Source organism: Ornithodoros turicata, chromosome 5 (genome assembly GCF_037126465.1).
Source record: "Ornithodoros turicata isolate Travis chromosome 5, ASM3712646v1, whole genome shotgun sequence".
NCBI lineage: Eukaryota > Metazoa > Arthropoda > Arachnida > Ixodida > Argasidae > Ornithodoros > Ornithodoros turicata.
The window spans coordinates 43,331,980-43,358,953 of NC_088205.1; the positions used below are offsets into that span (position 1 = coordinate 43,331,980).

At 45.5% G+C, this 26,974-nt stretch overlaps 2 protein-coding genes across 6 annotated transcripts in view; one reads left to right on the forward strand and one right to left on the reverse strand.

The window, feature by feature from the left end:
• Positions 1 to 6,390, forward strand: part of LOC135394410 (protein mesh-like) — a 159,434-nt gene extending 153,044 nt beyond the window's left edge. For 2 of the 3 annotated variants that reach the window (XM_064625139.1, XM_064625140.1), the window contains one exon: positions 5,575 to 6,390. In XM_064625139.1, coding sequence (XP_064481209.1) covers positions 5,575 to 5,647 — 73 coding nt within the window. In that variant the 3' untranslated portion in view covers positions 5,648 to 6,390. The remainder of the gene's footprint in view (positions 1 to 5,574) is intronic. The other variant, XM_064625141.1, reaches the window with a different exon arrangement.
• A 1,877-nt stretch (positions 6,391 to 8,267) lies between these two features.
• LOC135394413 (GTP-binding protein 8-like) overlaps positions 8,268 to 26,974 on the reverse strand; it is a 29,425-nt gene continuing 10,718 nt past the window's right edge. For 2 of the 3 annotated variants that reach the window (XM_064625143.1, XM_064625146.1), the window contains 4 exons: positions 23,056 to 23,155; positions 22,767 to 22,862; positions 10,650 to 10,771; positions 8,268 to 8,370 (listed from right to left, as the gene is read on the reverse strand). In XM_064625143.1, coding sequence (XP_064481213.1) covers positions 8,301 to 8,370; positions 10,650 to 10,771; positions 22,767 to 22,862; positions 23,056 to 23,155 — 388 coding nt within the window. In that variant the 3' untranslated portion in view covers positions 8,268 to 8,300. The remainder of the gene's footprint in view (positions 8,371 to 10,649; positions 10,772 to 22,766; positions 22,863 to 23,055; positions 23,156 to 26,974) is intronic. The other variant, XM_064625144.1, reaches the window with a different exon arrangement.

Below are 26,974 nucleotides of genomic sequence, written 5' to 3' on the forward strand. Positions count from 1 at the left end.
TGTGTAATGTAAAACCCTAATGTTCCCTAGTCTCGGGGTTTTACATTATGCAAGAATAACTAACTTTCAATTAACCGATCTGCATGGTAACATTTGTTCCACTTCTGCCATCGTTTCTCCTGTGGAAGCAGTGTGCAGACATCTTTCCAAGCTTGTATATTCTTGAGATTGCAGGCAGCACATTATGATCAAATTGGAATCTTCCTGTTTAAGGGACAATATGGGAGTGCTTGTTTTGAAGGAGGAATAAATTGTGTGCTTTTCCAAAAGCCAGACAAGGCCCCAATAAAGAGTTGATGAGTATGTGTGAAATGTGCACAGACAATATTCATAAGTCGGTAGGATCTATTCAGCAGGTGAACATTTGATGCGAGCTTTCTTCCCCACATGTGACCTGCAACTGTTGTATGATGTTAGCATCGTTTTGGAATACAGCTTATCGAAGACAGCAAAATAATGCACTGCGGGAGTAACTTCCTATTTGTAGGAAAGAGTATTTCGTAACACACATAAGGCATGCTAAAAGCCTGAAGAAATGCAACATCCCCTGTCAGCAAGGAATCCTTTCTGCTGTGGTATTGGCTGTTGTTACCACTGTAGTGGACGACGATGACTAGGCTCGCGCCACGCCCCCGCTTTCCATCGGTGGCTCATGCCACGAAATAAATCAGTTTCCTTCCGGCATTCGTTGTGGTAGCTTGCGTTCTTTTGGCTCCCACAATTCTGGTGACCCGAACGTAGCTTCGCCCTTCAACAATGCACTCTGGAGACGAGCCTTCCCCACAGACCCCGGCTACAACCCCTCTTCAACCGGGCGTGGCTCATGTCGGCATACGCTTACCACCGTTTTGGTCTCGCAGCCCGTTCATCTGGTTCCAGCAAGTCGAGGCACAATTTCTCCTTGCTGGTATAACATCCCAGATAACCAGGTACCGTCATCTCCTCGCCTCCCTTCCCCCCGAGATCGCCATGGATGTCGCCGACATCATTGCCAACCCTCCGGCGCAGAATCCCTACGACCATCTGAAGAGCTCAATCCTCCAGCGCACCACCATTTCTGAGCGAACGCGCCTCCAACAGCTTTTGCACTCCGAAGAACTGGGGGACCGAAGGCCCTCCCAGCTACTCCGCGCCATGCAAGTCCTATTGGCCGACAGAGCTGCTTCTCTTGACGACGATCTGCTTCGCGAACTGTTTCTGTCGAGGCTCCCATCCTCAGTGCAAATGGTCCTCGCTACAGCCACTGCCTTACCTCTGGCCCAGCTCGCACAACTGGCTGACAAGGTGACGGAAGTAGCAAGCCCGAGCACTCCCATTGCAGCCGTTTCCGAGTCCTGTCGCCTTCCCAACCCCCGCTGCCAGCCACCGGTTTCAGCGGCCCCGTCTACATTCGCCGAGGAGCTTTCGTCTATGCGCGCGGACATTAACCGCCTCTCCGACACAGTCGCCGCACTCCAGTTCCGTGACAACCGCAGCCGCTCCCCAAGTCGTTCTGGCAGATTCCGAAGATTCCGCCGTTCCCCACGGCGTTACTCCCACCGCAGCGTTTCTCCAGCTGATAACCAGAACCCACCACCCTGCTGGTACCACGAACGCTTCGGTCAGGCCGCCATGCGATGCACGCATCCATGTGGTTGGTCGGGAAACGCCCCCGGGAACCGATGACGGCGACCACCGCTTTCCCTTCTCCCGCCACAAGTCGCCTTTTCTTTGTTGTGGACCGCTCCAGCAAGACTCGTTTCCTCGTGGACACTGGAGCTGCCGTCAGCGTTCTACCTGCCTCATCGAGCGACCGGCGCGGAAACGCAATCTATCACCTTATGGCTGTGAACAACAGCGCCATACCAGTCTACCATGAGAAGCTGCTCACCCTTAATCTTGGCCTGCGAAAAGTGTTTCCTTGGGTGTTTCGCGTTGCCGCCGTCTCTCACGCTATACTCGGAGCAGACTTTTTGCACCATTTCGCACTCTCCGTAGATGTCTCACGACGCCTTCTGGTCGATACCCAGACCAGGCTATCGGCCCACGCATTCCCTGCCGCTCCCCACCTTGCTGCTGGCGTCAGTGGAACTTCCCTTCCACCAACTTCGTTGCCAATCTCGGAGCTCCTGCGCCAGTTCCCCACACTCACACAACCTCCTGACTGGACGAAATCGGTCAAGCACGATGTTGTTCACTTCATTGAAACCACGGGCCCACCGGTTTTCTCCCGTTCTCGCCAGCTATCACCCGAGAAACTGAAGATAGCCAAAGCGGAGTTCCAGCACATGTTGGACATCGGTATCGCCCGTCCATCCTCCGCCAGTTGGTCTTCAGCACTCCACATGGTGCCTAAAAAGACGGGAGACTGGAGGCCGTGCGGAGACTACCGCGCCCTCAACCTAGTCACCAAGCCCGACCGCTACCCATTACCTAGGCTCCAAGATTTTACCGCTAACCTGCACGGCATGAAGATGTTCTCGAAAATCGACCTAACTAAAGCCTATCATCAAATCCCTGTAGCGCCATGTGACATCCCGAAGACTGCAATCACCACCCCATTTGGGCTCTTTGAATTCATTCGCATGCCTTTTGGGCTCCGGAATGCGGCACAGACTTTCCAGCGTTTCATCGACACCGTCACTCGGGGCTTGCCCTTCGTCTTTGCATATATTGATGACATCCTTGTCGCAAGCGAGAGCCTTGAACAGCACCTCGAACATCTTCAGCTCCTCTTCTCTCGCCTTGCCGACCATGGAATCGTCATCAATATTGCGAAATGCGAATTCGGAGCGCAGTCGCTGGAATTTCTTGGCCATCGCGTGTCCTCGGAGGGTATCGCACCGCTCCCGCAAAAAGTCGCTGCCATCGTGAACTTCCCACAGCCCCAGTCTGTTCGCCAGTTGCGCCGTTTTTTAGGCCTCGTCAATTTTTACCGACGGTTTCTACCCCACTGTGCCCACACTCTACGTCCGCTCGAAGAGCTCCTGCACCAATCTGAAACATCACGTCGACGCAGCAACCAACATGTCACCGGCTCCGGTCCTGCCAGTCGCGCATATTCCCTGGTTTGGTCGGATGCCGCTTCCGACGCCTTCAGTGCTATCAAGTCGCTCCTTTCTTCCGCCACTCTGTTGCACCACCCGAGCCCAAATGCACCAACCGTTCTGATGGTCGATGCCTCCTCTACCGCAGTCGGAGCAGTGCTGCAGCAGAAGTCCAGTGACACTTGGCATCCTCTGGCGTTCTTTTCCAAGGCACTCAAGCCAACGGAAGCCCGCTATAGCACCTTTGGCCGAGAACTCCTTGCTGCGTACCTCTCCGTCAAGCATTTCCGCTACTTTTTGGACGGCAGAGAATTCACCATACTCACCGATCACAAGCCCTTGACATACGCTTTTCGCTCGGCCAGCAGCAAGTACTCCCCTCGTGAGATTCGGCATTTAGCTTTCCTGGCAGAATTCACTACCCGCGTTGAGCATGTCTCCGCATCGGCGAACTGCCCTGCCGACGCCCTTAGCCGCATTGCTGCAGTCGAACCCCTCTCTCCTGAAGCTCTAGCGCGTGCTCAGCTTAGCGATCCTGACCTTGAAGCCTTACGCCGATCGTCCACTTCCCTTCATCTTGAAGACCTTCCCGTTCCCGGTTCAGACCTCCGCCTTTGCTGTGACACAACCACAGTTCCTTCCAGGCCCTATGTCCCTCAGCCTTACCGTCGGTCAGTTTTTGACCTTCATCACGGACTCTCGCACCCAGGAGTACGAGGCACACAACGCCTTATTGGGTCCCGCTTCATATGGCCCAAGATGAACGCTGATATTCGCGCCTGGGTTGGTTCCTGTTCCTCCTGCCAGCGTTCCAAGATCTCCCGCCATACGTCCGCCCCGCTTGGCCGCTTTGCTCTCCCTGACGCACGTTTCGATCACGTCCACCTTGACCTTGTAGGCCCATTACCGCCATCTTCCGGCCACCGGTACATTTTGACAGCCGTCGACCGTTTTACCCGCTGGCCGGAAGCCGTACCCATCCCTGATTCCACAGCACCCACCGTGGCAGACGCCTTCTTCTCCACCTGGGTCGTACGGTTTGGAGTGCCCTCACGTGTCACCACTGACCGGGGTCCTCAATTTGAGGCCAGACTTTTCGCCGCCTTTCTGGACCTTTTGGGAACGACACGCATTCGCACAACATCATACCATCCCTCATCAAACGGCCTGGTAGAAAGGTTCCATCGACAGCTGAAAGCCGCCCTCATGGCGCACGAAAATCCGACCCGCTGGGCATCACTGCTTCCCGTCGTCCTGCTCGGCATTCGTACCACCCTGAAGACTGACATCGGTTGTAGCTCTGCCGAGCTTGTCTACGGTACTGCGCTACGGCTCCCAACCGATTTCTTCTGCCACTCCGAACCCTCTACCATCAGCCACAGCTCCTACCTAGAAAACCTCCAGCGTATTTTTCACGACGTTCGGCCCACTCCCACCCGTGCGAGTCCATCCCGACAGCCGTTTCTACCGCAGCTCCTTTCAACAGCGTCTCACGTCTTCCTCCGGCGGGACGCCGTTCGAAGGCCCCTTCAGCAGCCATATTCTGGCCCTCACCCCGTCTTACAGCGAGCCGACAAGTTTTTCAAGATCAGCGTCAACGGGAAGCCGGACTCTGTAAGCGTGGACAGGTTGAAGCCCGCCTTCACCGAACCACCGCTGTCCTCATTTCCCCTCTCTGCCCTTGCACCGTCCCCTTTGCCGACCCATCATGCCCCCGACTCGTCCACCGCCCCGAAGAAGCGAGTCTCCTGGGCCGATCGCTCCTCACGGAGTCTGGCGGGGGGGCCCTGTAGTGGACGACGATGACTAGGCTCGCGCCACGCCCCCGCTTTCCATCGGTGGCTCATGCCACGAAATAAATCAGTTTCCTTCCGGCATTCGTTGTGGTAGCTTGCGTTCTTTTGGCTCCCACACCACAATCATATTATGGTTTTGGAGTGTGTAGGACTATGTAGATTTAGCATTATAGTTTAAAAAAGTTTGGTTTACCAAAGTATCACTTGAAAAGAATGCAAATATGTTCAGTTAGACAGCCATTCTTTGTACTGTTGGGGACACTGTTAGCTAAAATCACTTGTCAATACTTCACCGTCCCATATTACCTCTGTTGTGCTTGAAAGTGTTGTGCCAATATTGTACATATTTGAAGGTGGACCATGTGCTGCACATGTTTATTACTCGAAAGAAATAGTCTTGCAACACCTGGAGATTTGAGATGAGATAAACCACAGAGTGCTGATTTTAGACAGTCGTGTCCCCTACAGTATATGGTATCACAGCTGGAGATCCTGACATTATCACACATGATTGTGTACAAAGGTCCCAGTTTTATAATGAACAGTTTTCTCTGTATGTTTGGCCATAGTGTTGATTTACCTAAAGAATACTGTACTTGTACACTGAATTTAAATAATTTGACTAGGAATAACCTACTATATGTACATATTTGTATCCAGTGTTACATTTAAACCCATACAAATAATGTATATACTGTATGTATTATTGACTTTCAGTTCCTAATGTGGTAACATAGCATTCTTGTTTTGAGTTTCAGTAAATTCCAAGAGAGGAAAGCAAAGACCTATGCTCCAGCTGGAAAAGAAACTGAAACTGCTGCATGAGGGATCTGGCAAACTTTTGTGGTGAAGACCCCTGTACATATGCATTTTCTTGACTAACTTCACCAAGAAATAGCTGCCACATGTTTCATTGCTGCATATTGTATTGCCATATGCCATTAGTTATTGTTTCTAGCATTAAGCAGCTGTAATCCTAAAATCATGCACTATGTGGACAAGTATGTCTTAGCATTTCTTCATTTCCCTGGACTCGTTTCTCGTTCAGAACAAGATGAGCTCAAGAAGAATATTACAGCACAGTGTGATACTAATCATACTAATATATTTTACTATCATTGTGTATACGAAGTGCGAAAGAAGGACACGGAATACCGAACAATAAGTGACATGACAGGTGTTTTGTATTCCATGTCCTTCATTACGTGCTTCGCATGCACCATGCTATGTAGTCACCTCACCCAGCTTTCTCTACAACTATTTTACTATATTTGTCTTAATCTAGTATAGTAGGTTGTTTCATATAGCACCACCAATTAATAGAGAGAAAGGCACTGACTGTGTAGCACCAGGCATCGCCTAGTCAAACATATATGTATAAAAAAAAAAAGGTAGACAAATTCACAGCGAGAAAGAAAAGGAACTTCCCATCTTTTTCTTTTTCTCAATTCATTCTTGAACTGCACACTGCCAAGTGAAGTACTAGGTGCATATGACTACAGTTGAGCTGTAATTCATACCAGTTTGTCTTCGTATTACCTCATGCATCAATAAAAATTTTACTTTTAGCCCACTCGTGAAGAAGTTTTGCTTCAGGAAATAATGTCACATCAGTGGGTGCAACCTACTTTTTGTTGCCCTAGTCTTTCCAGTCGGTGTTCTTTTAGCTTCAGAGCTACAGGAACGAGTATCATGTAAAAAGGCCATCTTATGTTTTCTTTGTGGTGGATATTGTGGTCAGCAAGGGAGCACATCTTCCATTACAAGTCACCTATGGAATCAGCTGTCCTTCAGTTTCCAATTTGGTGCCAAGGGTGTTTCAATAACCGCGTAAGAAATTGTAATAAAAAAATATGCTACAGAAAAATATACGACTCTCTGCAACTTTTGCAACATACCCCATGTAAATTGTAGCAAAATTTAATTAAGAGAAATTCGATTCCATTAATTGAACTCGGAAATTTGCAAAGTTATCGTAACATTTTCTTGCCAGAATCAGGAAGCACATTGTAGATTTACTCAAATGCAACACAAGAAAAAAAAGAAAAAAAAAAGAAAACACTACCTAGTGCATGATTGTTCAACAGTTGCCGCTTGCGTCGATCCCTGTCGTACGAATGTGTGTATGAGTGAGCAAAAATGTAAGAGTGAAAGGAGGATGAGTGAGAGAGAGTGAGTGGTTTGTCCCTTCAGATGACGCACCCTGGAAGTCGCCGAGAAGGCGTGTTAGCTTAGCTCAATTGGTAGAGCCCTGGACCGGCAATCCAGAAGATGTGGGTTCGAGTCCTACAGCTGGCTAACCTTTTCAGTGACTTTCATCTTACTACCTAGTGCATTGGAAACAAATGGAGCAAGAGTGAAATTGGTTGCTTCAGAATCAGATTGCTGTTAATGAAAGGCAGTGCAAGAAAGTGGGAAAGAAAATGCTCGCCCACCTCTTTTATTTTCCTTCTCACTGTTGCTTTAGATAACTGTGGTGTTGTAACCATGCTGACATTATCAGCAGAAGCACTGAAAGGGGAACTGAAAGGCCATGTGCATGACCTTCTCGCATCTCTCCTTTATAGAACTGAGTGTGGCCCAGCAACTGCACTTCTCAAATACCCAATTTTGCACGTTATTTCCAGCTGTTACCACTCCAATAGGTAGCATTTTCTGTGTTGTATTGGGATAAATCTGCAATGCGCTTCTGGATTCCGAGAAGAAAATGCTACTGTGACCTGGGAAATTTCAGATTTCAATTCAAATTAAAATTTAAAAATTAAATTCATACAAAATAATATTTTGTAAAATTATGACAGAAGCTCCCTTGTGACAAAAGCTCCCTGTATATTAATGCCCTTAATCACATATCTTTCCGTTTCTTGAAGGATTGAAATATGACAGTCAAAAAGGCTAGAACACCAAAACTGCCATATTTTGATTTGTCATGTTCCTATCCACCCTGAGGTTTTCAAACCTCAGAATAGTTACTTTCAATCATGCACTCTTCTCACTTTCTTTTTTTTTCCATACCTACAGGAAGTCCTTGTACACCTTTTAATGCAATATCTGCTTAACATACTACATCTATCATAACAGTACGTTATCGATACAGTTGCCCTTGACAGTGCAGAATTAGCACTGGAACGTCCCATCTCTGAAGTACAACATATGTGGACTAGGTGGGTAGAAATCCAGCGAACCGGTAGATATGTAGGAAGGGAGTTGCCTCGGGACAGAAGCCGCCGACTCTGTTCGAAATATCGGCGGCTTCTGTCCTGAGGCAACTCCCTTCCTACATATGTGGACTGAATTTCACCACATCACTTCAGGGTACCCAGTGGTATGATATCTAGATAACCATTACCCTTCAGAACACCCTTTTCAGCCAACAGCTGTTCTACTTTGTAACATGGAATGCCTTCATATGAACCTCACATTTAAAAATAAAACAATATTATTGGATTTCACATGTTGCAATAAGCTTTTATTGATGTTACTTACATTCTCCAGAAATATATGCAATGAAGTACTGTAGGTAAGCAATTCCTTCCAGTGTTAGAGAGCTGGGTAGAAAAAACAAACAATAAAAACATGCATATAACACTATGCTTAGACAAGAAATACATAGTACCTCGAGAAATGTGGAAAAGACAACTACAAAGTAAACAAAGTTTTTCACACAAATATGGTAAACTACATCAATCAAGCATTACACAGAAATGAAAACACGTATGAGGCAACTAGATATTTGAGCTTTGTAGGTATGGCTATTTCCTGTCTCATTACTACAATGTCTGCTGAAGTTAGTGGTAAGTGTAGATTGGGTGTAGATCAATCATAGAAACTGCATGATTGTGAGTACCAGAACAGAAGTGAATGGCTAAGCATGCAGCAAAATTATGATTTTAAGAACATATGTATATCCTTAATGGATGTATGTCCATAGCTGGTCCATAGCATAGGAAACTTACGATCAATGCCTAGTGCAGTGCTTCCCAAACTCTGCTACCTTACTATCCAACAAAAATATAGGATATCGTGTCCCCACCACCCCCCCACCACCCCAGCATTTTGCAATGCCTCAAGCCATTGAATTTCAGTGTTTGAACAGTAGTACACAAAATTGATGCCAAAATTTCACTTGACAGTTAACATAGTCAGAGTGAACCAGCCAGGCTAGAAATCACTGTGAAAGGAAAAAAAAAAAGCTTGGCAGCAGGAATGGCTGTTCTTATTCACTAAAGTGAGCTTGTGTGTTAGACCTCGCAGTCCGCTGCCACAGGCTTTTTGTGACGCAGAATAGTGGGCAGAGCACGGTCTAAGGACATCATGTGCTGTCCCTTTTTTCAAGTTCCTGAGCAGTTTGGCGATGCCTGCTAAATTTGTTGCAACCCACAGTCTGGGAAACACTGGCCTAGTAGATATAAAGATATGTTTTCACTGTCCCCATTCGGATGGGTGTAAATAATTTCTGCTCTTATATATATCTGGGAGATGCATTTTGTAGAAAGACAAAATTTCCCTTTCCCTTGTGTGTATACAGTCCAACTCCTTTAGAGCGAACGCCTTTTTAACTAAAGTACCAGTAGAACGAATTTTTTTCGCGGTCCCGCCAGAGCCCCATAGGACTAATATATTTTTCAAACATGTAGTACGAATTTCTTTACAACGAAAATACCTTAATAACGAACAAAAATGCGGCCCCTTCAACGTAATTTCCAACACATACAACGAAGCTACTCAGGGGAGTTCGGCGGGTTTTACGAGGATTATACGTACATACCAAGTTTTTCTCCCGGTGCGGGCCCCCTCCTTTATGATCTACGTTTCCAAGTTTTGTCTGGGGAAAGGGGTGACATCATCAGATGATCCGTCACAAAGCCTCCCAGGCAATTCCCGGTCACCTTGGAGTGCGAAGCCCGATCGACCTCCTTTCTGACTTGAGTTCACAGCGTACAGTGCAGACCAGGACAGCAGCATTCACGAAGAGTCCGTTGTGGCGGCCAGTTGTGCTATGGCAGATATGTCAGCGAAGGGCGGCGATGCTACCTCTGCAAGAGCATCCTCGAAGCGGAAGCAGTTTACAGTCGAGGAGAAGATCGCGGTGCTGAGAGCCGTTGATAGCGGGGAGAAGAAATCGGACGTTGCGAAAGAATTTGGGATTAGTGCTTCTACACTTTCGACTTTTTTGAAGGACCGAGAGAAGATACAGAAGCAGCATGACGACAACGAAGGATCCTCAGCGCGAAAAAGAATACGTGTGGCTAACGTCGAAGAAGTGGACAAGTGCATTTACCGATGGCTGTTAGAGGTGAGATCCCAGGACATACCCATATCGGGCCCTGTGTTGTGCGCGAAAGCAAGGGAGTTTGCGGCCATGTGTGGTGTCGAAGAGAAATTCAAAGGAACGCAGGGGTGGCTCCGAGCCTTTTGTGCACGGCACGGCATCGTCTTCAAGTGTGTGTCAGGAGAAGAGAGGTCGGCCCCTCAAGATGCTGTGCAAGGTTGGCGAGACCAAGAAATGAAACAGGTGCTGAAAGCTTTTCAAGCTTTCCCTTCTTGCTTGTATGGTTATCGCCAGGCGGACCGAGCGAAGCGGGAATGTAAATAAACAAGATGGCGGACATCCCCTTTAACGAAGTGACCTTTACTACAAAATTTTTTCGCGGTCCCCTGAGCTTCGTTCTAAAGGAGTTTGACTGTATTGGAAATAGAGGCATGTCCTCACGTTGAAAGACTAGCCGTTGACACTCCTGTCATTACACAGTCTTTCTATGTTGTTCTCCATAGTGGATGCGAACATGCAACAAACAAAAACGTGACGAAAAAGATGTTACCATACCTGACCAAAAATGGCTGAGGAAAACATAGAGGTGACATGTATTTGTCTCTTAGGTTTTGTATAAATGCCAAGTTCTTCAACAGCTGACCATCCCTGGCTTTATCAATCTTTGTGATGACAAGCTAGAGAAAAGAATAAAAATGGAAAATGATATGCACTCCTAATGAATTAAGAAGGATATTCTCAAACATGAGAGGACTGATGTTCTGAGGCTGGAACAACATAGAAGGGACAATCACATACAAGGCCTCAAGTTAATCCAGAAGACCAAGTAATCCAGAAGATGTGGGTTCGAGTCCTACAGTGGCTAACCTTTTCAGTGACTTTCATCTTTCATCGTTAAATTCTCAAACAGTTTTTGACTCAAAGTTCAGGATATTCTTGATTGAGAAAGATAACGATATCATGCAAAGGGCAAAGACTACAGAGCCCCTGTGGACAAGTAGGAAATATGAAGCTCTTGATGTAAATGTAAGCGCACGGTAGGTGTCAGCAGTTGTTTTGCCCTGTGTAGCTACAGCTTCCCAACAAAAGGTATGAATTCAGTATCAGCAACTTCCCAAAGTGTCTGTAGTCACCTTTTTTTCACACTCTCTGTGAGATGCACAAAAATCTTGCGAACGCTAACTTCACTTTCAAAGTATGCTGTTGTCTAAGGTGTTGATTACAAATCACGGCTTTTAATAAAAATGATTTATGAATCATTCACCATCAGCACTCCTCCTTCCTATTTGTTTACTGCACATGGCTCAAAGATTCATGTGGCAATGGTAATGGCCATGCTTTTGCATTTCTTTAAATTTTTCTTGAAGAATTGTGCAGAAAATCTATATGGTCACAACCACCCAGAATGTGATAGAATTTTGGCAATATTTGCTACATTGATTTGGGCCATGACTGACAATATGTTTTGCGAAGACCTGTTCGGAATTTGAGTGAGCTACAGTTGTCGAGGGCATCCATAAGTAGGTGTTAACAGTTGTCCACATGTCCTTTGCTCCATGGCTAGATGGTATCACTGCACACATAACTACTACCTACTTTGCTCCCTGTAGTTCAGACAACATACTCTGAGTGGCTAAAAGTTTTCAAAATAGCTCCTTGCTTTTCTTCTTGGATATAAGAGAGTTAGAGCAGTGTTTCTCAACCGGGGTTCCGCGGAACCCCTGGGTTTCCTTGAGCCTTGTCCTGAGGTTCCTCGAACAGGATACTGTTCAGCACCTGCGAATGTAACTTCAGTGCCTACCAAGGATCGCACTCGGACAGTGTTGTTATTGGACAGTGCTCGACGTTTGATCACTGGCATTGACATTGACATCAAGATCGCAGGACCAGCTTGCCGCGGCTGACGGTCATTGCAAAGAGGAGAGCCAGCAGCTGTCGTCTTCATGGGTTGGTTCCCACCCGCAACTCTACCCAACACCTTTCGCTTTTCTCTTGTTTGCGAAAGCATCACAAGCAATTGGAAAATCGGAGAAACTTCGGAGCTACTCTCCTGCCTACATAGACTTGGGATTTACAAACATCAGTGGCAGTTCCCAATGCATTATCTGCAGGGAAGTATTGTGAAACAGTTGAAAGAATCCGGTAAATGAGATAATCACTTATACAGAATAAAAATTTGCTACTTGTACGACATCTAGTTCCCCTCACCCACTTCGAAACAGTTGCCCCAGTTTAGTAGGTTCCTTGAGGTCGTGCAGGCATGATTATGGGTTCCCTCGAGTAACATCAGTTGAGAACCGCTGAGTTAGAGAGTCAAGGCTTACTAGTATGTTCCATGTGTGTGTCACAGCATGTTGCTTTGGAATGCGTCCACAGCAATTTTACAGTGATAGCTGTAAAGTGGAGGTACAAGGGGGGGTAGATTCCAGAGTCTGCGGAAGGGCGTCTGAAGCATCCAGTAAAGTGCTTCCGCCCGCGCCTCACAGAGGGCGCCACAGTCTCACGTTGTAATGTTGGTTGCGTCTGCGGAGAGGAAAGAATTCGCCTCTGCGCATGCACTCTGGCTACTGTCTGGCCTTGGCTAGAAAGCAAAATAGACAAGCCACGTTGCTCGCCGAGTTGTGCGGTTGTTGTGTGTTGCATGATGAGTTGTCCGGTTATGTGTTGAGCCGTCTTTTTGTGTGTTTCCTCATCTGTGTGTGTGTCTTTTTTCTACTCCTCACACTCAAGGGATATGATTCTTACAAGTCGACCCTTTCATGCGTCTTTTTGTATAGTTTGGAGAGTGCTGCATGGGCGCGAGATCTAAGGTAGGTAAGTAAGTATTTATTTGTGCCCATGAACAACGTGAGTCTGGGTAATGGTGCAGAGAAGCCATGTACTACATACAATCATGCAAAGTACGCATAGTAGAACGGAAGAAAATCAACGAAACGATGGAAAAATGTTAAGGGAATAGCCTCAGGCCTAACAGTAGCAGATAAATACATTTGGGTGCTTCTTCCGCACCCAAAGATGTAGAAAGATTTCTGTTTGTTATTTTTTTATTCCGTGTTAGCGCCGCTAAGCAGTTTTGACTATGAGTGGCGTACAGATGTGGACAGATGAAGAGAGGACAGCAGGAAGGAGTGGGGGACAGGGGGGGGGGGGTAGTATGCGTCATGGGTCGACTGGATATAATGTCACATTAGTTCTGCTACACGCAACATGTTCCCTGTAAATAGGCAGTTGTTTGTTGTATCCCATTGAAGTAGTTTCTGTTACAGTTAAAATAATTAAACACCAACATTTCTGAGATGCAAAGAAAACAAAAGCTGCAAGAGCATTGATGCGATCGAGTTAGTTTGGATCAAACGTAGACATGATGCGAAAAGAAGACAGGACACTACACAGACAACCGCTTTGTATGCTTTGTGAGCAGCACATGCCGAGTTAACGCACACACTTCCGTCTATACCCTGTGTGTGCCCCATATGGTCGCAGAGTGACTTTCTTTACCATGCAAATGGAACCGTGCACCTGCCAGCTTTGGAAGTTTTTGAGTCTGGAATCATTTTGGAAGACGCGGGGAGACATTGCACCCCAGGCTGTTTTGTCCAACCACATGTAACTCCCATTCCTTTAGACACAATTATTATGGTGACAAAAAAAGTGACCTTAACTGAGCAAATTTCGGAATTGCATTCGTAAAAACAATGAGCATAAAGCTGAAACTTACTTTCAGTTCAGCGTAAGCAAGCCAAAACACGGTTCGCATAATCTATAATGGCAGCACAGCTACGACACTGGGTGGCAATGAAGCACGAGGAGTGAGGAGGTTGCGCCGCATGATTGGCGGCTGGGAAAGGGAAGTCAGCAAGGGAGCAAGCACGTGGATTTTATGGCAGGGAGTCGTTGCGTGGGTTGGAAGCTGATGAAATTTGGTAGGAAACTTACGAATTAAGCGGGATACGGGCCAGTTTTCTTAAAATCGTGTGGTCAGATTGCAACGCGCGAGGACAGGACAGCAGCAATCCTTCAAATTAAGTGGAATTTCGAATTAAGCGTGATCAAATCAGCAAGGTTCTACAGTATTCGTCTACCCATCCACAGCGCATGCGGGGATGTGCAGATTCTTTTTTCTCTGCAGACGCAACCGTAATGCCTCAGGTGGACCAGACAGCTATCGCTGTTGGTGAAATAGTGCAAAGGATTCGCGTTAATTCTACCATAATTTTGTTTTCCAACTAGGAACTCCAAGAATTTTGTCATCTCATATACAGCCAGGATGGCCTAGACTATCCTACGACTTACTAGATACTAGATAACTTACTAGCTAACTGCGACTTAGTAAGCTGCGTGAAGAAACAGACAATCAGATTTTCATTCATGAGAATCTGACATAGGCAAACAGAAATGTTTTCTTTCAAGCAAGGGCTCGAGCGAAGACTTTGCGACATAAATTTGTGTGGGCTAAAGAAAAAGTTACTTACGTCAGGAAAGTTGAAGGAGCGAAGGCTGTGAAGATAGCGACAGAAAGTGAACTTTCGAACATTAAATAATGCTCTGTCAATCTTTTTCATCTATGAGCGAATGGTGGACTAATATTGTGGCGAATCAGGATTCAGCATCCTGTATTTCTGTTGTACATACCAATATTCGAAGTATAAGATTGCACTGGGATGAACTAAGAGCGTTATTAAAAGACGTCTTAAATGAGATCAGTGTATTGGTACTTCGTGAAACGAATACATGTGACAAGGAAGTCACTATATATGGTCTTGAGAATGTTGAACCTCTTTGGTATAATAGAATAGATCGAAGAGGTGGAGGAATTTTGGTACTGATAAATAAAAAATGGAATGTTACGGTAAAGCATGTTGTATTTTCGTGCGACAAAGCTGTATTAATGGACATAAAACAAGGCCGAATATTAGTAACATTGCTTGCAATATACAGACCTCCACAGTCCTCCATGCAGGACTTCATTTTTGGGCTTTCTCAGTGACTTGAACATAATAAACAACGTACTGTATTCAATCTTGGCAACATCAATATTGATATTAGGAAAAACAACAGTACTGTAAACGAATCTTTGAATGCCATGTTGCAGTTTGGAATGTTACTAGAGAAGAAGTATATAGGACATTGGATATAATAGACATTGTACTGAGAGTGTTATTAGGGAAAAAGCTACTGATCATTATTTCGTTACTCGTGCTATGACGAACAACACGATAAAGAAAAAATAACATTGAACAATGGAAAAGTGGACAGATTGATAAGGGGCATCATGGTCGCGGAAAACATGGTCCCGGAAAATATGGTCCTGGAAAGTATGGTCCCAGAAACCATGGTCCCGGAAAATACGGTCCCGAGCGCAGGGTAGGAAAAGATGGCCCCGGGTCTTTTATTAGGGATACTATTATTCCTCATGGTCTCACATGAAGCGTGCATTTTTCTTCCTTTCGTCCTGACCAAAGACGAACAGCGGCAGAAACCTGGCACTGTTGCTGGAGGCTGTGGGGTGGGTGGGGGAGGGGGTATTCTAGGACAGTGGCCTCCCGTCTGGACAGCTTCTTTTGTGAGGGTTCCAGATTAGGAGAGTGACTCACATACACTTGGCACACTTTGGACCCTTTTTTTGCGTTGGTTGGCGTTGAGAAAGGTCGAGGCGAAAGGTGCGTGGAGAGTCCCACATAAGTTTGGTAAGTGATACAGCATACTTTACACGTTTTGCCTGCACATGCAAAAACGATTTCAGTGTACCCCTACAGTACTGCTATGCCTGCATCTATTTGTCTCACGCCTCATACGTCACCTCCGTGTTTCATTCATGCATGCCAAAAGCAAGATCCGCTTCTGTATGTCTTGTGAGCTCTTTCTTCACGATGCTTCGACGGGTTCCCTGACATAATACGATTTCAGTGTGCCCCTACCGTACTGCTATGCCTGCATCTATTTGTGCGTAGTAAAACCTAGGCTGAGGGCATATTTTTGATACGCATGACTTCGTTGCGCATCCTTGCACAGTGGTGCCCAACTAATCCGCAATTTTACGCTATAGCTTTGGCGGAGAAGATGGAGAAAATCAAGAACAGCAGGGAAGAGATAACATCTGCTTGACCGGATTCGTATATAACAAGCACAAAGAAGTGTCAAACGGGACTTGCTGGCGCTGTGTCGAGACGCCCTGCTGCAACGGTGCTATCATTGTAGATGGAGCTACCGGCACCCAAATGTAAGAGTAGACCACAACCACCCTGCGAGCGAGAGCAAGGTGAATGTTGCGAGGTCGTGCAGTGACATGAAGCAGCTAACCATAGTGTCAAAAGACCCTGGGCAAACCCTGGGCAGTCCTGGTCAGGGCCAGGGCCAACCTTGCACCAGAAGAGAAGTAACTCCTGGTCAGCGAAAGTAGTTTGAAGCGGTGCATTCTATATCAAAGAGCATCATCATACCCTTTGCAGCCCCAGTCTCTTCAAGAGCTCCTGATAGAGGACGAATGGACCCTAACACAAGGGCGTGCCAGGGAGAGATTCGTCATATACAACAACAGCCGTGAAGCACATAACAGGCTCGTTGTATTTGCTACCACTTCAGGACTTCAACATCTTTGTGCAAGCGATGTTTTGTACATGGACGGTAACTTTGACCTCGCCCCAAGACTATTCAGGAAAATCTACTTTGTTCTTGCACCCCTCGGTGAAGGCGTCATGTCTGTCGTGTATGCTTTCACGACGACGGAAACCGAGGAAGGCTACAAGAAATTTCTTTGAGCGGTCGTCTACACATGTGAGGAAAACCAGCTCTAGCCAACTTCACTGATGGACTTTGAGAAGGGCGCAATGAATGCAGTGAGAGCTGAGCTCAGGAAAGACGTCCAGACGAAAGCCTGTTTTTTCTACCTCTGCCAAAGCACTTGGGGAAAGATTCAAGACCTGGGTCTTGCTAGTTGTTATAAGAAGAGTGAGCCGTTCCGCACTTTTGTGGGCATGCTCGATGGACTGGCATTTTTGCCTGTTGTGGATGTTCCAAGTGACATGCAACTACTAAGGGCTCTCGTACATGAGGAAGCCGTCACACTCGTCGAGTACTTCGACTCAACGTACGTAAGTGGGACGTCTCGCACCATCCCATCGGGGGACAGCAATGTCCGAATACGCAGCACACCTCCACGATTCTCTCCTGAGGTGTGGAACGTACATGACGCCACACTTCTGTGCACATGCAGGACGAACAACCATGCAGAAGAGTGGAACAGGTGGTATGCCACCTTCGTTAGCCACTCGCATCCTACAATGTGGAAGGCCATTGATGCGTTGCGCGACGAACAAGCCACAGTGGAAAGGAAGATGGCACAAGCGACAGCGGGGGCGCCACCTCAGAAACGCACGAAGGCCGCGTACGTTAAGCTTCAGGAGCGCCCACAAAGAGCCTGCCTGCAATACGTTGAAGGCGGCATTACAATAGAAGCTTTTCTCAGTTGCATCGGCCGCAACATTCGTCAGTGAATCCTTTGTAAATAAAATGTTTTCCTAGTCTTGCCATTGCTTCTCATTTTACAGCGTCAGCTGTATAGTGGAGACTTTCCAGAAATCACAGCGGCGGCGGCGGCACTCGCATGTCCGCACAAAACTCTTGGCGTGTGTGCGCTCAGCGCTGGGAGTAAGGAGGAGAATCCCGCCAGTTTACAATCGCTATCGATGGAAAGCGAGATAAAAACCAAAGCGTGCTTCAAGTGCTGCTGCGGGACGCGTCTCAGTGGCAAGGGCAACCGAGCGGCTGGAGTTGCCATTTACCTGCGTGCCGGACTACTGGCTACACCACTTGAAGTCACCCTTCCTGGAGACGACGTAGGAGAAATTTGTGCCGTGCAGCTTCCCACAGGGCTCGTGGTGGCTCTGTGCTACTTCTCGCCTCCAGACGCGCCCGAAAGCATCAGCGACTTTATAGTGTATGTGCTCACGCCTTACCGCACGCACAAGCTTCTCTTCGTCGGAGACTTCAACGTGGACATTGCACTGGCCAAGAACACCACTTTCCTAAGTGATATGTCCGAACAACTGGACCTTACGCTGTGCACTGACATCCGCCAACCCACAACTAGACATGGCTCATGCATAGACTTGGTGTTCCAGAACAGCCCCCTCGTTCAGGACACCACTCACCTCGCCAACCATTTCAGCGACCAAAAATCAATACTCATCATGCTTAAATAAATTTGTCTACACACTTTCAGCCAGCCTCATTTCACAACACGCACAGCTGACGCTGAATTTTGCGTTACACAAGTTGTAACCGTCCTGTAATTTTTTCGTTTCTCAACAATATTTTCTGTGTGACTAAGCTGAAAACGTTATTTATCGTCGCAGAGAAGATATTTTGCACACAGTGAAACGTATGAAAAATAATAAAGCTGTCGGTTATGATGGCATTAGACCTCGGGATATTAAGGACAACACAGACGTCCTTTTAAATTGTCTGCTTCACTTGTTCAACGGCATTTTCGAATCTGGTAAGATACATGAAAGTCTTAAGAGAGCAGTAATAGGACCCATTGACAAGAAAGTGCAAAAAGATAATATTTTAAGTTATTTGGTATATCTTGCCAAGCGGCCACACGGGAACTGGCAAGGTATCTGACCAGACTCACGCCCATGGCCAACAACAACACTTTATTCATCACAATCAGTTAAATACTTTTGTCGGACTGGAAGCCACCCAGCGGCGCAGAACCAAAAAAGACTGTAAACAAGATAACAACGGCACATGTCAACGATCACACCTAAAAGATAGCTGCGAGATATAACATTATAGACCTGTGTCTGTTTTGCCAACACTATGTTATATCATGGTGAAGTATGTCAGTAAAATAGTTGTTGATTTCTTGCAAGAAATGGGAATACTTCGAGATTTTAATGATCATGTCAGTAGGTTTTTAGATCGTGGATGGGTCGCTATCGCATTTTATAGATTTTTCAAGGGCATTTGAAACTATAAATCATGAAATTTTGCTGAGTAGGTTATATTCTGTTGGAATAAGAGTAAATATTTATAATTGGTTTAGAAATTACTTAGAAGACAGATGTCACTCTGTTAAAATAGACAATTTTTTTAGTTCTAAGTTAGTTTTGTCACATGGTGTCCCGCAATGCTCAGGCCGCTCTTATTTATTATATATGCTAATGAAATTTCCAAGGTACTGTTGCAGGGGACATTATATCAGTTTGCCGATGATACAGCGCTAGTGGTAGCAAATCATAGTTGTGAAAGGGCAGTGAGTGTTATCAAAGGCGATCTACAAAAATTAATGGAATGGTACAGAGAAAATCAAATTCTGGTAAATGTAGAAAAAACTAAGATAGTGGTTTTTAGACATCCACAAAAAATATTTAAGGAATTGCTCATAAAAATGCATGGGGATTCTTGTAAGTGTTCTAATTGCCCCCTGATCGAGTATGTGGATAGTATAAAGTACCTTGGGGCTGTACCTAGATTATAATTAGGGTTCGTGGTTTTCGGCATTTTCCGAAAAATGCCGGAAAACACCCCCCGAATGATTTTTTTCAGATTCGGAATATTCCGAAAAAATCCGAATTTCTCGTATCTTGACAGCTGCCATTCCTGGAACCGCAAAGGGAAATCCCCTTGGAATCTCCCGTTGTCGACTATTTCTCGAGCGTGGCATTATCTTCGGGCTGTGCCCTTGTTTCGTTGTGCTTAAGCGCTTATAGGAGGATGACCTCAGCTTTGGCAGCACACGTACTTAGTGACACACCTAGCTTTAGTGAATTTACTATTCAGAACCTTTGTGGTCTGTTGTTGTCGGGTTAAAAAGAGATCACGAGTGTACGGAGCTCCCAAACGGTTTCAAAAGCCGATCGCTGATCCCCTGCCCTAGCCTTCTAGTTCATTTTTGTGTTCTTTGTATTCCTCTATCTACTCCGCTCCAGTTACCACTTGGAGTGACCCTTGTTTCCGTTCCTGAGGCACTTCAAGGCACTTCGAGGCACTTCACTGTATGAGGACTTATTCTTATTTGTTCTACGAGATGAATCTCGTATGGATGATATACGTAAAGCGCGAGTTTTTCGAATATGCTGTATGCCCTGCCCCTCAGGTGGATATATCTCCCATTCAGTTTTGGACGACCCCTTCCAGCACATGGCCTTTGTTATCGCAGTGCACCTTAAGCATACTGGCTATTCCTGTTTCTAGCGCTAATGTTGAGCGCGCGTTCTCTAAACTGCGTGTTATTAATCGCAAGGAGCGAGCCGCTATGACAGATGCGAGCATGATGATGTACGCTTGCATTTATTACAACAAGAGGTAGTCTTCTTGTTTGCTGGTTTGGCACAGGCAATAAAAGACATTGTTAATGAAACCATGAATCGATTCACTTCTTTTCGGTTCGTTGTTACTTCGCACGCAAACTAGGCTTTCCTTCATGCGAAATAAATAGATGCCCGTATTCGGGCATTTATTTTTTGGGCGGAATATAGATGCCGAAAAAATCCGATTTGTAGTCCCCCATATAAATGCCGATAAACACCCCCCGAATTGGGTTGAAAATAAATGCCGAAAACCACAAACCCTAATTATAATATGAAATGGCACACGCAAGTTGATAGGGTTTGTAAGAAACTTCACTCCGTCTCGGCACAACTGTATTTCATTAAAAGAAATACACCATTCAGTACTAGACGATCCATTTATTTTGCGCTGGGTATGTCGTCATTACACTACGGAATAACATTACATGAAAATTGTGCGCAATACTTAAAAAATAAAATAGAGTCAGTACATAAGAAAATGTTACGAAGCATCATCCCTTACCACGGTTACCATGATGCAGCTCAGAATATATATAGAGTTGGGAATATTAAAGTTTAGCAGTTTATATAAATATTATGTTTTATGCAAACATTACTTTCCAACTGCATTTAAGACATTGGAAGAAAGAGGCACAGCATTAAGATCTGGCACACAATATAAAATCCCCTTTTATAAAACAGAATACGGGAAATGTATTAGGAATTATATTGTTCCCCATGAGTTTAAAGGGGCCGTAAACAGGCCACCAAACATTTCTGAAATAATGATACCCCCTGAAAGAACGCAGATCATAATACCAAAATATACATTTCGTTCGGCTCGTGCCAGCTCATTGACCCATATAACTGCTTTCAAAGATGAGTAACCAGCGAGCCTCTCTCCACCACGCATACATCACATGGCTACGTAGAGTTCTGCCATCCAATCGGGGGGCCGAGCTGCGCACATGACGTTTCAAATTACCAGCCAATAAACATACTTGGTTATCTATCAGCTGCGAGTCGGAGCGCTCAGTTTGTTTGTGGCAAACGACGTTTTGTGCTCCGTGGTTCCGAAATTCAACGTCATGACATCTTCAACATCTCCGGCTGGCGCAAACGTCAACAGTTGGGCTGCCATCACATGACGCGATTCGAACCCGGGTTCCTCCCAGTCACGACGTGACATGGCCAGCACGCTATCCACTGTACCACGCGAGCTGGTGACGCAATGCTGCGTGGCTCAAACCAAAGTATGGCAGCACAGTTGTCGGAACCATTCGAAGATGACGAAGATGTTCCATCGCGCACCTACCTAAGATTTCGGAATTGTAGTCCCGGATATTCATTCGCGCTCGTGGTATGCTGCGTGCTACTGCCCAGAAAACGTAGTGCGCGTATGATACCTAAATTAAACGCATTTCTTTTTCAGTTTGAGGCTGTAACTGTTTAGATTTTAAATAGAAGAGGATTCACGTTCATCTAGTCCAATTCCGCATTTGAAATAAAATCATACGTGGAACACTCGATCGTAATTGGTGAGGAAAGCGCTACGTCAAAATGACGTAAAGTTAGAGCCCGGGGCGGAGCTCAAATGCGAAAGAGTGCAGTGAATATTTCATCCGTATGCAAGCGCCTTTTGTTTTTGAGCATTAGTAATTGCAAGCAGTTTTCACTGCATAAGTTTCAATAATATAACGCAAAGAAATGTGCACCTTTCGTACCTGTTGACGGCCCCTTTAACGAAGTATCTGATGGACTAACAAAAACTGAAATCTATGTCGAGCGTGAAAAAAAGAAATAAAAAGTGGCTGTTGAACTCGTTATGACGCTCCTAGCCTTAATATTCTATGTTCGCTATCATACGTTTTTGCAAGTTTTCAGTTGTTTATGTAGTATGTTGGTAGTTTGTTTGTTTGCTAGTAGTAGTATGTTGTTAGTAGTTTATTTGTGTGTTGTGTTATGTTAGTTTGTATGTTAGTAGTAGTAGTAGTTATATTGTTGTACCACAGACTAGCCTCCCGCTTTTTCTTTTTTTTTTCTGTGAATTTTTCTTTAGTTATTTCAGTTTGCAGTCAAAGTTCCATTGGCACAAATGTCTACGTGATATGTACCCATTTCTCGTTCTTTTCGGTATTCAACGTCGGTGTAGTCTCGTTCTTTCCGGAATTGTGCATCATGTGGTCATATGAGCGCAAGGAAACCAACCAAGAAACGTCAATATGCGAGCGCGCAGGAGAACCAGAAGAAAGCAGTAGAGGTAATCCGGAGTTACGAAAGTTACGAACGCTCCAGCGATATTGTGCATAAATTACATATTGCCTAGCGTTATGAGATGAGTAAAGCTCGATATTATGTGTTCTTCACGGCTTGATACCTGTTTTATGACAAATGGCGTTTTGCGGTAGCGTGGTGCAGGTAGTGGCGGCGGCCATCTTTGTTTCACTTGGCAGGTTCCATTTAACGAATTTCTCTATTTAAGGAAACAAAGAGCCAGCATTTACAAATTTGTTATATAGAGGTTCAACTGTAATTACAATCAAAGCGATTATTACGTTTGCAAACAGGAAAAAGCTGCCATTTAACTCCAGGCGTACACCATTGGTTGGCCATGACAGGGTCGTATATTGAAAAAATCGATTATTTATCAATAGGGAAACACTTACTCCATATGGTACCTTCAGAGTTTCAAACATTTCAATTGCATCTTGGTCAGCATTTGCAAATCCTACATTCCCATCCAGCAGCAGGAACGTTCTCTTGAGGCTGAAAAGCGATAGTTTCAATTATAAACTGCAGAAGAAGAAAAGGAAAGGGAGAACCACCAGATGATAACATTTGTTTAACACAATTTGACTTCCAGTAAGCTGGATGGCATTAAATCTAAGCTTCTGAAAAACATTATTATATGTACCAGGGTCATTCAAGGTTTACCGAGACTTGTGCTCGAGGAAACTCAGTGAGTGAACCCTGACAACACAAAACTTTGTGGGGACATCCCAACGTCCCTGGTCGACCTGTGGACGTTTCAGTAACATTCACGGGATCTGTGTTAGAAATGCGAGAATGTGAAATTCAACCAACTGCCGCGTGGGTGCTACAGTGGGAGCTCGTTGTATGCCAAACAACACAAAACTTTGTGAGGATGTCCCAAACAGGTCCCAACATCCCTGGTCCTGCAAGGGGGGTTTCTACGATGTTTTAAGGATCTCTGTGTGAAACGCGACACTGTGAAGTCCCACAAACTTGAGTGAGGGCGCAAGAGCGGGAGCTCCGCCTCCTCATTGGAAGGACACGCGTCCAGAAATGAAAGGAAAGACGCACAGAGGTTAGGAGAGAGAAACGACGGGCATCGCCATTTGTTGAGAACGTGAGCGGTTAAGAATTCAAAACGTGGGAAATGAAAACGCAGTGTTTCAAAATTGACAAAACCTTCAAATCCAGCGTTTTGTGTACCGAAGTGCAGATGTGCAGCTGGGGAGAAGCTGGTGCCAAACATCAGCCGTATTCATTTCCAGTGCTGCTTTGCTGTTTGACGGTTCGGGAGTTGGGTTGATCGGTTTGCGGGGGTTCGCGGCGTCTGTCAAGGAACTGCTGTGAGCTGTGGCTAGCAAACGTAAGTATATCTGAACTGCCTTCAAATTTTGGCTGTACTGTTATTCGCAATTGCGTGTGAAGGCTTTTGGTGACCTACGTTGATAGAACTATATACCCAGTCAGAACACACTATCCTGTGGACGTCCCATCAGAAATAAACAACAACTTTATTGTTGGACAAATAGATCCCAAACGCGGAATAGATTCTGTATAAAAAAATGGATGCCCGTCGGACATTCCTGGCTGTATATCCACAGGTCCCATGTCGGCTGTTTCAAGGACTGTCCAAATCACATCCCTCACGGGATGTTACACCGAACATTTCTTGCGGGAGAAAGAGAAACAGGAGATTTTGCAGTAGTGTGGAAGCTTGACTTCCGGTCGAACTGAATATCCCCACGATACCAGTAAGAAACACAGACATTATGTTGATGGTGAATTACTACTCCAACTACTTTCTACTACTCCACTAATTTCTTACTTCAATGATGTGCAAGATCTTTTGTGATATTTATTGAATATGGGAGAGTAATGAATGGGATGTGCCAGCTATACCATTCATTACGGTCCCATATTCAACAAATATCGCAAAAGACATCCCTGGAACCTCCATGAAGCATATCTGGGTGTCTCATTTTTCCATTGTAGGGATATTCTAGGGCAGGGTTGAGGACATCCCTGGGATGTGTCAAACATCCCCAATGTTACATCCTATGTAGTTTTGTTCCTGTGATCATCTTGTGTTGTTGGGGAAGCTTTCTGAGGACGTGCGGCACGTGCAGCAGCGGCAGCTATCATGGTAGTGAGCATTGTGTCTCTAGCTGTGGAACAACGATACATAATTAAGTTCCCAGTGAAGGAGAATGTCAAACCAACTGAGATTTTGCAAAGATTACATGCACAGTATAGGGAACAAATGACCAGAAGAGTGCACGAATCAACGAGAATAGTGTATGAATGGTGCAGAGTTTGGCGAAGGACGGGAGACGGTGAGAAATGAACCACATGGACACATTTGTCTGGCTGCAGTCACGTGAGTGAACACAGCAGGGGTTGAGAAAGCCGTCTTCGAGAACCGGCAACTAATTGCAGTCCAGCATAGTATTAGTGTCGGCAGTGTGGAGACAATAATTCACTAGCACTTACAGTTCCGCAAAGTCTGGGCAAGATGTGTTCCCTGACACCTGACTTGTGACCAGAACGGAGCATGCATGGCGGTCTCTGAGCAGCTGCCGAACCAGTTTCAATCCGAGTGGGACGAATTTTTGCAATCAATCATCACATGTGATGAAACCTGGATGCATCATTTCACTCCAGAGACAAAGAGAAGCAACACGGAATGGCGACACAAGGCTTCCCCGCCGTAAAAAAAAAATAAAAAAAATAAAAACAAGATGCAGCTGTCTGCTAGGAAGTCCATCGGAACTGTCTTCTGGGACATGCGGGATGTCTTCATTGTGGACTTCTCCACATTGATAAAGGGTGCCGTACAAAATGCAATTTGCAACAAAAGGCCTGGGATGTTGTCCGGTAGGGTGATTCTTCTTCACTATAATGCCAGGCCTCACATGGCAAATTTGACAGTGGCAACCCTGGCCTAAATGTGCAGGGAGGTTTCGCCCCATGTCCCTTTCAGTCCAGATTTAGCCCCAAGTGATTACATTTGTTTGAGTCCCTTAAAGAGCAGCCTGAAGGAAAGACATTCCACACAGATGAAGCCGTTCAGAAAGATGTCCTACGGTGGCTACGACAGCAGCCCATTTCTATGCCAACGGCATACTTTTGGTACTCTGGCAACTGGCAACTCTTTGGTTGCCGTAGCAATGGCAGCAGTGCATAGATGCGCACAGAGCGTACTTTGAAAAACTGACATAGTTTGGTGCTTCCTGAATTTTTGCATTGTATTTAAAGAAATATAATCGGTCAACCCTGAACGACTCTTGTAGCTTGTGCAGGCTATGCTCACAAATACAACACATTTAAGGGCACAATTTTCCTATGAGCTTACACCTCAAGCTTTTAGTGCATACGCTCCTTACATAGAAATATGACGAGCGCACACTACCCTGCCAGGCGCCCTCTTGGCAATTATGCAATACTTTGGATGCTAAGGAGTGATTCAAGATGTGGCAAATGATGGAGGAAGGGGTAAACACTTGAGTGGCACTGAAAGTATAGTTAAAAAGCATGCAAGGTGACTTGTTCATGTGTGTTTTCTTGTCATTCCTAGACCTCGTTATGGAATTTCAATGGCCTTTAATGCTACAGCAGCTAGGGTGACAGCAGCCATAAATATTGCTGAGTTTCCCCTTACATGTGCCATAGAGTGGTCCTTCAGTACTCTGTACTCTGTACTTCAGTACTCTGAAGGTCAAGACATGCCTTCGGTCAACAATGTAAGAAAGTTGCTTAAATGCCCATGCTAACTTAATGTTCACATGAAACGAGAAATGGTGAGAGTACCTTTTGTTCAAAATGCTTCGCAACCAATAAATGCTAATGTCTACACATTGCTTCAGGATGCACAGACTGCCACAGACACAGGAAGACTGGACACAAGTGAAGGACACAAAACAAGCACTACTTCCAACTAAGCTTTAGTGCAGGTTGTCAGCAATGAAGTGTTCCCAAACAGAAGAGGGTCTATGAAATCTAGTCAGACATCAGCAATGCTAGGTCAGGCAGGGCAATTTATCACACATTAGTCAAAAAGATAAAATCGTGTAATTCCGTATCGGCAATGTTACACATAGGCATACCAGCCAACCTGACAAAATAGAAATTCGGGAGACTCCCCGCAGTGCGACAGGAAGGGGGGAGGGGGGGCGTGTTCATTTTGTGCACTCACAATAGCAATGCCACTGTATTGTGATTCCTCTATGGCATAGGTAGCCACTATCAGGTCGAGCTGCGACTGTAACTACCGCTGCTTCTATCAACTGCAGTTGTGAAAACGCATCATCTCAGGCTCTCCAACATTGCATTTTG